This window comes from Cetorhinus maximus, chromosome 17 (genome assembly GCF_964194155.1).
Source record: "Cetorhinus maximus chromosome 17, sCetMax3.hap1.1, whole genome shotgun sequence".
In the NCBI taxonomy this organism is placed as follows: Eukaryota; Metazoa; Chordata; class Chondrichthyes; order Lamniformes; family Cetorhinidae; genus Cetorhinus; species Cetorhinus maximus.
In genome coordinates, this window is record NC_135895.1 from 96,398,103 (window position 1) to 96,410,505 (window position 12,403).

Below are 12,403 nucleotides of genomic sequence, written 5' to 3' on the forward strand. Positions count from 1 at the left end.
ACTGCATAGGTACCAGCTGCTATATCTATACTATATCCTGTTAATCAACTTTCATCAAGCCCCAGATAGGAAGACTGAATCTTAGAAAGGCTTCAAAGTCACTCACGTGATTTTTACACACTGCGTTTCAGGGTCTTAATTTGACCAGTGAGGAACGGTACTAACCTTTCAATGGTAAATTTCTCAGAAGTAACCTAAAGAGAACGAGCTATGTATATATTTGAGAAGGGAACCTTTTAAAATGAAGAGGGAGAAAGACAGCTTGATTTCCATTTATGTATCAGCTTGGCTCAGTGGTAGCACTTCTCTTAATCAGAAGGTTGTGGATTCAAGCCCAACTCCAGATATCTACACACACACACACACACAATCTGGACTGACACTCTAGTTCAGTGCTGAGGGAGTGCTGCACTTTTGGAAGATCTCGTGGCATTATTCAAAGAAGAATGAAGGAATTCTCCAGTGTCCTCAACTAATTTCACTAAAACAATTTATCAGATCACTCATCTCATTGCTGCTTTTGGGATCTTGCTGTGTGCAAATTGTTGCATTTGCCTGGAAAACAACAGTAACACTTATTTCCGTTGGCTGTGAAGTGTTTTGGAATGCGCTAACAATGTAAATTGTGCTATGCAAATAAAAGTCCTGTCTTTCTTTAAAAAGCTATTCTTTTTCAAAGCTGACAAATTGAGTTAAATCTCAGGTTTAAAAAATCTGTATTACATGTTAATTTTTAGTCATAATTAGCATTCATGTATGCTGAAGTGTAAGTGACATTATCTCTCTACTGAGTTTATGTTTAGATATGAAGATGTTATTGAGATACCTGCATTCCAAAGGTCAAAATTGTTAAGGGTCCTCATTCTTTGACCTGTATAATGCTGTGTAATGTAACAGGATTTAAAGGTGATACAGATATCTACACTCCACAAGTCAAAGATGTTTATGCTCCTCATTCTTCGACCTGTGGAGTGTAGATATCTACAACATCTTTAGATCCAGTTGCATAACACAGCATTTTTTCAGGACTTCTACAAGCGAAGATCTTTGCAAGCTCTCTGAATTTAGCTTTTGTGGCCCCATGCCTGTAGCACCAGTAATATCACCACCACCAGAGAAAACCCTCATCTCCTTTGCACATTGAACTTTTGCTTCTGAGACCTGGGCTGAAATCCACACCAAACCAATGAGGTTAAAAACAAAAACAGAATTACCTGGAAAAACTCAGCAGGTCTTTTTCCAGGTAATTCTGTTTTTGTTTTGGATTTCCAGCATCCGCAGTAGCTTTTAGCTTTTTGTTTTTATCAATGAGGTTAAAGTCTGCTTCCTCTGCTGGCTGTAAGGGACTGAGTTTGTGGCAGTTCATGTTAATTGTATCAATTGAGGTTAAGTATATACAGGTGAAGGGCATTGATTGGATGACTACTTGAGTACATACTCCCGGTGTCAGCTGTGGTTCAGTCCATAGCACCCTCGCCTTCGAATCAGAGGGTTGTGGGTTCATGTCCCACTCCCGGAAACCAAGAACTGCGATTGTACTTGAAAGAGTTGCAATCTGTGACTGTTGATAACTTGAAAGAGTTTCCCTATTGTGAGGTGTCAGCTGTGGCTCAGTTCATAGCACCCTCACCTTTGAATCAGAGGGTTGTGGGTTCATGTCCCACTCCCGGAAACCAAGAACTGTGATTGTACTCAAAAGAGTTGCAATCTGTGACTGTTGGTAACTCGAAAGAGTTTCCCTTTTGTTGTGGGCTTCCTTTTCCTGAAAAGGCAATTTTTGCACCATGAAGGTGGTGGAAAAAGAAAGACATAGGGGAGAAACCATGCTCATGAATGTGGTTCTCCAAGGTCGAGGCTAGCCCATTGCACTTCGGGTGCACTGACGCCTGCGATGTCCCCAAATGCGGGATACTCGACTGCAAAATTTGTGGTAGTGGGGGACTGCGTTCGCGCTCTCCCCTGAGAAAAAAAAAAGACACTTACTGATGCAGGGTATGGGTCGAGCTATGAGTATATACCTGTAATGATACATTCTGTGAATAAAGTTATACCTAGTAAAGATTGGCTCTGGTTTCTTCCTTCACTGACTGGGTATCAGGTGTATAACACAGTTCATGCCACTCCCCTGTCGCATGAGCTCACTGCCCAATACCACTTATAATTAAATTTCACTTGAAGAAGTTAATGCGTGGTAGTTTTTCTTTTAAAATGAGGTAAAATTACACAGTTGGGGCAAGATAGAGGGAGATTATTATAAACCTAACCTGTAACCTGAGAGTTCTCATTGGTGCAGCATAAAAGGGGCTTTCCTCTGTATCCAGGCTCTGCAATATTAGGTGTTGAGCTAGCATAGAGGCAACTTTAAATCTTTGACTATTTCATGTCCTATATGACCTAGGAATGTTTAGTTTACTTTATATGCCCATAGCATCAGGGTCTCCAAGCTGTATATAAACATAACCTGAAACTGTGTGTACCTCCACCATCTGCATGTGTATTTAAATCAGAACCAGAGAAATTTAAACCCCCCAGAATAGCACAAAATTCATTCCATTCACATTGACTTGGGTGAAGATTTCGCACGGAACTGCGAGATTCATTGTTGATGGTGTATTTGATGGAAGAAGGAATGAATGGTTTATATAAAATCAGCTGCTTCATGGGCAGGATACAACTTGGCAGAGCATGAGTGCTCTCCACTCTACAAGGTAAAATGATCTAGCAATAATCTTGTTTTGTGCTCTTACGTAAATCTATATTTCCTGAGGGTGTTTTATTCATTCTTACTTTTAACAGCTTTCATTTGCTATATGTTCTTTTTAGGTAGAGGTTTGAGGTGGTAATGGCTTGAAACTGTTGTGACTATCAATTCTGTGATCAAGAATGGTGTTAACTACAAGAATATTGTTACCTTGAAGAAATTCCATCAAGTCAAGCTCTGTGGATCCAATGTCAAACCAGTTTATCTGCAGTTCATTGAGATCTTGATGGGGGAAATAGTCCAGAAGCTTCCCGCCAGGGTAAAACCTTCTACTTCGGTTTGTCTGCACTGTGCACAGTGAAAGTAGATTAAATGCATTTTGGCTCTGCAGGAAACTACTTAAATTTATATTTTTTTTGTCTTATTTCAAATCTCCCCCACCTCTCCTGGAGAGGCTGATACACACAGGACTCCAAGAATCTAGAGGATGACAATATATTCCACCTGTGTTGGTGGTGAGGAAGGGGGAAAGACGGTACAACCAAGTTCAATCCTGTCTTCATCCAACAACCAAACCTTCCAGCAGGGGTCACTGGATAGCTGTCAGGAGCAGATGACATGGCCTAAAGTCAAAATGGCCCAGATTTTTGCAGTAAAAATATGGTGAGGATATCAGCACTGATCATTATTGAAGAATAAATCCTCAGCAACTTCTGGGGACCACATATGAGCTGTTTAATTCAGGATTGAAATACAGGGAAGTCTTAATTACTGCCAAACAACCTCTCTGAGATTGAAAATTAAACTGAGTCTCATTCCTTCATATTTTAACTATTATTAGAGATTTTTTTAAAAATAAAAATCGTGTATTAACTTTTTCATTCTATCTTTTACCTCTCTTAATCCCATCTTTCTTTCCCTCTCTTTATTTCACTTTCTCTACTTAGTTTGAGATTGAATTCATTATTCAACTTCACACTTGCTGGTTCAAACGCTGCATGGCTCAGTAAGGATTCTTCAAACTGGCTGATAAAAGAGCTCCACAGTCGCTTGCCCTGTTCACAGAGGTCCCAGATCTCCTCTACAGGATGCTGTGCCACAAGTTCTAGCACAAAAGCTCACAGGAAGGCTGTGGCCAAGTGTAAGTGTAGTGAATGGCTGACACTGTTCATCGGCCATTGACTGCAAAATCCAGGCCAATGAAACCAATTTATGACAATCTCAGAGAAGTTGATGTGATGATTACAAATTTAACATTCGGCGCTTGGGGATGTTGTTTGGAGGTTGGGACACATGGTGCAATTCAGATGGAATTTTACTTTCTAAATGTAGTTGGCTGGTAAGTGCTTCTTGGAGCTTTGATCTCATCTAAACTGCTGTGCCTGACCTGGGACTGCCCAATTTACTGTCATTACTCAGAAGTTTAATATTTAGGCAACAACCGACAGCAGCTGTATTGTGGCCATAAACACATTAAAAAGATTACGTAAACGTTCACGTAATCGGGATTGTGCACAGGTTGGGTTCCGATGCACTATGCCACAAGAAATGCCCAAACCTGCTGGAATGGGGAAGCTGTGAGCAGAATCTGGGCAACTTCCCACAAGGAGGCAGACTAACTGGATGAAGATTCATTGCGGGCTGTGCTCACATATACATTTCATCAACTAGATAACACAGGCAATGCCAAGAGCCTCACAGCAGAAATCTCGTCTGCTCTCTTTACCCAGGAAAGGTGTGAGTGCAGAAAGAGTCAAATTAATTAAAAGAAATATGAATACATACGTGCAATTTGTTTGAATTTAGACAAAACGGGTTCATAAATGTCATAATAGATTTGCTCAATGTTGCTGTTGTCTCTGAAGAATAAGAGATCTTCCACAGTGATGTGATCAATTGATCCCTGCCAGAGTGTGAGACTGTACCTGCAGACAATCACAAACAACCATTGATACAACAACATGTGATAGGCAAGATGCTCAAGAACAACACTGAACTGTAAATTACCATTTACATGGGTTCACAATCAAAGATTTTCCAATTTTCTTCCCTCATTTCCTGGAGATAGGTATTAATACAAAGGTTGCACTTCCAGGGCTATCAGCCTGTGTGGCTCTGCCCATGTGCCATTCCTCATGAACAGCAGGAGTCTTTGTACACGGGACTTGAGCTCTTCTCATCCCAAACCCATGGATGTGCAATTTTCCCATTGAATTCTCCATATTAGAACTAGAATTGTAAACTCCAGTGGGTGTATACCCTCCCGTTATCTGGGGAAGAGATTGACTCTCTTGGACATACATTCCTCCTTAGATTGTGGAGCGTGGTGGGGGCAGCTCCAGTGAATAAATACCCCTCCTTAGTCTGTGGGGGCATTGGGGTGACTCCAGTGGATATGTACCCCTCTCTAGTCCTTTTTTAAAATTCATTCACAGGATGTGGGCTTCGCTGCCTGGACCAGCATTTATTGACCATCCCTAGTTGCCCTTGAGAAGATGGAGGTGAGCTGCCTTCTTGAACCACTGCAGTCCATGTGGTGTAGGTACACCCACAGTGCTGTTAGGAAAGGAGATCCAGGATTTTGACCCAGCGACAGTGAAGGAACGGGGATATATTTCCAAGTCAGGATGGTGAGTGGCTTGGAGGGGAACTTCCAGGCGGTGGTGTTCCCATCTATCCGCTGCCCTTGTCCTTCTAGATGGTAGTAGTCGCGGGTTTGGAAGGTGCTGTCGAAGGAGCCTTGGTGAATTCCTGCAGTGCATCTTGTAGATGGTACACATTGCTGCTCCAATGTTTGTGGTTGTGGTGCCAATCAAGCGAGCTGCTTTGTCCTGGATGGTGTCCAGCTTCTCGAGTGTTGTGGAAGCTGCACTCATCCAGGCAAGTGGAGAGTATTCCATCACACTGCTGACTTGTGCCTTGTAGATGGTGGACAGGCTTTGGGGAGTTTCTTGTCACTTGATTCCTAGCCTCTGACCTGCTCTTGTAGCCACAGTATTTATATGGCTAGTCCAGTTCAGTTTCTGGTTAATGGTAACCCCAGGATGTTGACAGTGGTGGATTCAATGATGGTAATGCCATTGAACATAAAGGGACAATGGTTGGATTCTCTCTTGCTGGAAATGGTCATTGCCTGACACTTGTGTGGCGTGAATGTTATTTGCCACTTGTCAGCCCAAGCCTGGAAGTTGTCTAGGTCTTGCTGCATTTGGACATGGACTGCTTCAGTATCTGAGGAGTTGCAAATGATGCTGGACATTGTGCAATCATCAGCGAATATCCCCACTTCTGACCCTATGATGGAAGGAAGATCACTGATGAAGCAGCTGAAGATAGCTGGGCCGAGGACACTACCCTGAGGAACTCTTGCAGTCATGTCCTGGATGTGAGATGACTGACCTCCAATAACCACAACCATCTTCCTTTATGCTAGATATGACTCCAGCCAGAGACAGTTTTCTCCTGATTCCCATTGACTCCAGTTTTGCTAGGGCTCCTTGATGCCACACTCGGTCAAATGCTGCCTTGATGTCAAGGGCAGTCACTCTCACCTCACCTCAGGAGTTCGGCTCTTTTGTCCATGTTTGAACCAATGCTGAAATGAGGTCAGAACTGAGTGGCCCTGGTGGAACCCAAACTGGGCATCAGTGAGCAGGCTATTGCCAAGCAAGTGCCACTCGATAGCACCGTTGATTACCCCTTCCATTACTTTACTGATGACGGAGAGTAGGCTGATGGGGCCTTAATTGGCCGGGTTGGATTTGTCCTGTTTTTTGTGTACAGGACATACCTGGGCAATTTTCCATAGTCTGTGGGGGAGGGGGGTGACTCCAGTGGATCTATACCCTTCCCTAGTCTGTGGGGGTGGGACGATGGGTCACTCCAGTGGATCTATAACCCTCCCTAGTTTGTGGAAGCGGGGGGGTTACTCTAGTGGATATATACCCCTCCCTAGTCTGTGGAAGCAGGCAGAGCGGGTGACTCTAGTGGCTATATACCCTCTCTAGTTCAAGAATATGCTGCACTGTTAAATCAAAGGCCTGTCTGTCTCTTAGGTGGATGTAAAAGATCCCATGCCACTACCTCTAAGAAAGGTTATCCCCAGTGTCCTGGCCAATCTTTATCCCTTACTCAATATCACAAAAACTGGTTTTTGATCATTATTACATTGCCATTTATGGGAGTTTGCTGTATGCAAATTGGCTGCTGCTTTTCCTATGTTACATCACTGACTACACTTTAAAAAAAACTACTTCATTGACTGTGAAGCACTTTGAGATGTCCAGTAGTCATGAAAAGCACTATATCAATGCAGGTCTTTCTTTATTACTTTCCTAGTCTGGACAGTCACTCTAGTGATATGTCTTTCCCTAATTTAGAAGTAACTCTGGTGGATGTATATCCCTTCCTAGACTGGGGTTAACGCTAGTGGGTAATTATCCCTCTTTGCTGAAGAGGGGTATGACTAGTGGATTTATACCCCTCCCTTCCCTTGCCTGGTGGGTGCTGGGGCTGATTGCAGGACGCACTCAGTCTTCCCATTGCACTAAGTGATGCAGATTAGAAGGTCTCAGGTTCAATGCCTGACAGCCACTGTGACTGTAATAGGTCTTATTGCTCCAGTGTGAGGCATGGAGGTGAACAAAGTCTCCCAGGTTTCCCATTCCTGGTAGTTCTCTTGGAATTCTGTTGGAACACCTCTGCTGTATTTCATGTATGTGTGGAAGTGGATGCAACTCATCTGCAATACTCAGTCTGGCTGAATAACTGGCATGTGAGGAATGGATGCCAGGGAAAAGTGCTGAAGGGTCCCTGGTACTAGTGGAGCTTTAATGCAGCAAGATTCAGTCTCCCAAAACAAGGAAAAAAAAAACTCAGGTTAAAAAGCTTTGTGCCAGATGCTATGAATCAATCCTGTTTTTCTGTACTGACAGAGATGGTTAATGGATTATGCTCCCCTTTCGCCTCTGGAACCTGGGGTCAAATCCAGCCCAGAGTGATGGGTGAAGTCTCCCTCTAACTGTCTCTCCCTAATGCCTGCAAGGCTACTCCTTTGTAAAATGTGTTTTGCCAGCTTCACTCGGAGAGGGTAAAGGAATGGCTGGTATAGGAAAGAACAACCATTTCCATCAATGCAATAGGGGCCGCCCTTCTGAGTTTTGCATGTAACCGGCACTTAATCTTAAACACGGGACACTGACTGGTTGTCCACAGCACTGCATTTCCTAGCACAGACACATTCACAACACACAGGGGACTGCTGTTGCCCAGTTACCCCGGGATTCCATTGGTGTCTGGCCAACATTCAGGGGTTCTCCAATCTCCTGCAGATTACAGTTTTACAATCTACCTCCAGCACCCACTTGTTTTCGTGCTTAGAACAAAAGCAAATTATCCAATAATTCCAAGATTTAGGGGGAGAAAGCAGGAAAATGGCATTAAGTGTACTGGTCATTTGGAGAGCTGGTGCAGACACAGTGGGCCAATTGGCTTCCTTCTGCACTATTAACAATTCTGTGAATCAACGTAAATAACAACTTTGTAAAATAAAATGAATCTGAGATCATTCGAATTAAGCAACTTTGAACTAAGAGGATGTAAATATAAATTCAAACCACAGCTGTTCAGCGGGGAAGGAAAGTTTTATCAGCAACAAACTAATATCAATCTTTATAGCTTTTAATCTTCTTCTGAACATAATTGTATTTAAATTTTTTAAATAAATTATTTTGTGTTGATTCTGCCATGAGTCAAACTAATCAATTAACCATTCATTCATTTAGTCTCATTTCAGAGCTCTGCATTTATAAGATGGGCGCCCGTGATTAACACTGCAGCAAGTAACAATGCCAATTATATATAATTACAAAATAAGCAAATACTCCAGGGAACACTCGCATGTGTCTCATCGTCTTACCACTACCAGCTGCCAGATAGCAGGGAGCAGAACTTAATCCAACCTTCTTGTCTTATTTATCTTCGTCCCTACTCTGCCATTTACCAACCGACACAGCACATTCATTGGGCACATGCCCATTTTTAAGGATGGCATGTAGACAACACATCGGACATGTCAGTGTCTGAATTCAAACCCACCGCTTTGAGGAGGAGGTGATCTGGTACATATTTCTGACACAACGTCTACCAGCCACTTACAGTAGCAGAAACTGGGAGTTAGTCATTTTCCTGACCTTGCCCAGCTGCAGGGCTGATTAAGAAACATTCTTCTGATAAAGTAGACTGTTTGGACTTCCAAACCATTTTCGATAACATCTAAAGCTTTTTTTAATATTGTCCCATTTTAATTTGGAAAGCAGCCACCCTGAGCCAGATCCTGATGTTTATACTGCTAAATCTGACTCCCTAAACTGATAACCCCACTCCTAGCAACAAACTCATAAGACATTTTTCATGGGTCTCCAGGTTTTACACTGAGATAATGGAATTTATTTTAACGGCATAAGCATAAAGAAGCTGATCTCTGTCACACGCACACACGAACACACACATGCACACACTTTCTCTCTCTCACACACACACACATTCACTCACACCCCCTGAATGAAACAGTATCAATATAAAAGCAACTAAAATAAACATAATGACTTTGTTAGTTAAGGTTCCTTTGCAGTTACCTTGGTGACTGACTGAGAAGCCAACTAAAATGTGGCCAAGCTTGCTTCAACAGCACAGCCCGGACAGGGAACGTGATGCGTTGCGGTAAACCCTTAACCAGGCCGTACATCTCTTCCACCATCTTTCGAGTGTAGGGTTTGGTTGCAATCAGCGGTAAGTACAGCGACACCCACCCAGGGGAGAGGATCACGTTTGGGAACCTGTGCTGAACAAGGCCCAGGAACCTACAGGAAACACAAATCGGAATTTGTTCAGAAATAACTCAATATAAGCATCTGTTTAACATATAGTTCTTCTCAGTAAATTACTGCTTCTCCTGAGGTCTCCCATGTGCACGCTCCATTCTGCTCGTAGAGCTTCAAAATATTAGTAAAGTGCAGGTCAGTTTAAGGACATTTTTTTTTAAAAACTTCATTCTGGAGCTATGGAAATTGCTGGCAAGGTCAACATTCAGTGCCCATCCCTAATTTCTCTTGAGAAGGTGGTAATGGACCTTCTTCATCAATTCTTGCAGTCCATGTGGTGAAGATGTTCCCACTTTGCTGTTGGGTTCCAGGATTTTGACCCAGAGGTAATGAAGGAATGGTGATGTATATCCATGGCTGGTGGTATGTAACTCAGAGGGGAAATTAGAGGTGATGGTGTTTCCATCCACCTGCTGCCTTGTCCTTCTAGGTTGTGAAGGTTCGAGAGGTACAGTTGAAGAAACCTTAGTGAATTTCCACAGTGCATCCCGTAGACAACGCAAACAAGAACACAAGAAATAGGAACAGGAGTAGACCACATGGACTATCGAGCTTACTCCGCCATTCAATATGATCATAGATGATCTTGGGTTTCAACTCCATTTTCCTGCCCGTTCCCCGTATTCCTTGATTCCCTGAGACCCCAAAAATCTGTCTATCCCAGCCTTAAATATAATCAGCGATGGAGCATCCACAACCCTCTGGGGTAGAGAATTCCAAAGTTCACAACCCTTTAAGTGAAGAAATTTCTCCTCATCTCAATCTTAAATGATCAGCCCCCTCATCCTGAGACTGTGCCCCTGTGTTCTAGACTCCCCAACCAGGGGAAACAACCTCTCAGTATCTACTCTATCAAGCCCCTTCAGAATCTTGTATGTTTCAATGGGATCACCTCTCATTCTTCTAAACTTCAGAGAATATAGGCCCAATTTACTCAGCCTCTCATCATAGGACAACCCTCTCATCCCAAGGACTAATTTAGTGAACCTTTGTTGTACAGTCTCCAAGGCAAGTTTATCCTTCCTTAAATATGGAGACCAAAACATACACAAGGTATTCCAAATGTGGTCTTGCCAAAACCCTGTACAATTGTAACAAGACATCTTTATTCCTGTACTCTAATCCCCTGGCAATAAAGACCAACATGCCATTTGCCTTCCTAATTGCTTTCTGCACTTGCATGCTAACCTTCTGCAATCCTTGTACAAGCACACCCAAGTCTCTCTGAACATCGACACTTACAAATTTCTCCCCTTTTTAAAACTATTCTGCTTTTCTATTCTTATGACCAAAGTTAATAACTCACACTTCCCCACATTATACTCCACCTGCCATCTTGTTGCCCACTCACTTAACCTGTCTATAACTGTGTCCTCCCCACAGCTCAGCTCCGCACCTAGCTTTGTATCACCACCTCAAACTTAGATGCATTACCCTCTGTCTCTCCATCCAAGTCACTGTGCACTGGTGGTGGAGGGAGTGTAAGTTTGTGGAAGGGCTGCTGACTAAGCGGACAGGTTTGTCCTGAATGCTGTTGAGCTTTGCGAGTGTTGTCGAGATGAATTTGACTAATGTCACAGTGCAGCAATACCCCTTTTGGAAATGTCATCCCTCAGCAGGATTTAGCTAGCTGGAATTGTCAGAGAAAATAGTTCAAAAGGAGGAGCAATACGAAACAAAAATGCTGCTTAAAACCACAAGTGGCTCCTAATCAATGATTCCCAGCTACTACCCAGCCACAAGGTACACGGTTATAAACTATCAGAGTTTAATTTTTCCAGTTTATGATAGATTAGATTCAGCCTGTGACTCACACTCAGGCACCTGTTATTATTGTTATTTAGTTCAGTAAATTGGCAAAATCCCTGGATCAGAATCTAGTCAGTCATTGACTATCGTCCGAACCCCTTGATTAAATGTCTGCCTGTCATTCATTCCAGGGATTAATTATTCTATATGTAAATCTTCCAAACCTCTTCAATAGTTTCCAGTCTATAATCACAGTCAGCTTTTAGCTACCAGGAACCAGATTTTTATCCGAAAGCTGTAATTACACTGGACAGGAATTAGCATTCTGTAGAATAATTGGAACAAATGTATGTTCCTCCCGCTTTTGAGTGCAGTTGGAGCACAAGATTGAACCATGTAATGCAGGTTCTAATGGCACTACGAAGGCCTACTTGTCTTCCCCTGGGGGAAGGTTATGCTGCTACCTGCCCAGCCTGCCGGGTGTTCTCCATGGTTATGGGCCCGCGCAGTTGTGTCCCCTGCGTGTGCTCGAACATAGTAAATGTCTCAACGTCACGCAGCCCAACCTTCTGATGTGATGCCAGAATTCCATATTTGGACCATGCAGCTCCAGGCAATGCCAGTGTTGCTTCCTCCTGAAGAAAAGCATGAAAAGAGCAAGATAGGCCCTTCAGAAGTGTTACTGTATTCAGAGGGCCAGGCAACCTGATTGCAGGTAAGTTAAATTATTGGAACTTTTCTTGTTGGAAAGCACTCTGGAGAGGCTTTTGAGATGTTTTGGTACATTTGCCATATCCCCACAGGAATGGCAGAGGATTAGGTGACCTGTGCGTACACACACACACACAGGCTACAACAGGCATGGTGACCATACTGCCAATTTTCCTGGGTCTGCAACACAAGGAGGTGGAGCAGTGGCTGTGGAGAGGGCAAACGCTACACCATGTCCTCTGGCAAGTTGGAGACAGGCTCCTCCATGCTCCTTAACCGTGACTGGAAGTTGTCTGGCAGGCCAACCAATGCAGCCAGTGTTGGTGTCCATACCCATTCGTCATTGTCCGTGGCTGTCCCT

General features: G+C 43.2%; 1 protein-coding gene and 1 non-coding gene across 2 annotated transcripts in view; one reads left to right on the forward strand and one right to left on the reverse strand.

Moving 5' to 3' along the window:
- The window catches only part of fam151a (family with sequence similarity 151 member A), a 44,050-nt gene that overhangs the window by 5,799 nt on the left and 25,848 nt on the right, over window positions 1–12,403 (reverse strand). The window contains exons 5-7 of the mRNA XM_078561655.1: window positions 9,337–9,561; window positions 4,487–4,626; window positions 2,912–3,049 (exon numbers count right to left, since the gene is read on the reverse strand). Coding sequence (XP_078417781.1) covers window positions 2,912–3,049; window positions 4,487–4,626; window positions 9,337–9,561 — 503 coding nt within the window. The remainder of the gene's footprint in view (window positions 1–2,911; window positions 3,050–4,486; window positions 4,627–9,336; window positions 9,562–12,403) is intronic.
- On the forward strand, window positions 1,802–1,962 carry LOC144692845 (U1 spliceosomal RNA). Its single transcript, XR_013579403.1, has one exon. It is a non-coding gene; the product is annotated as a U1 spliceosomal RNA (small nuclear RNA).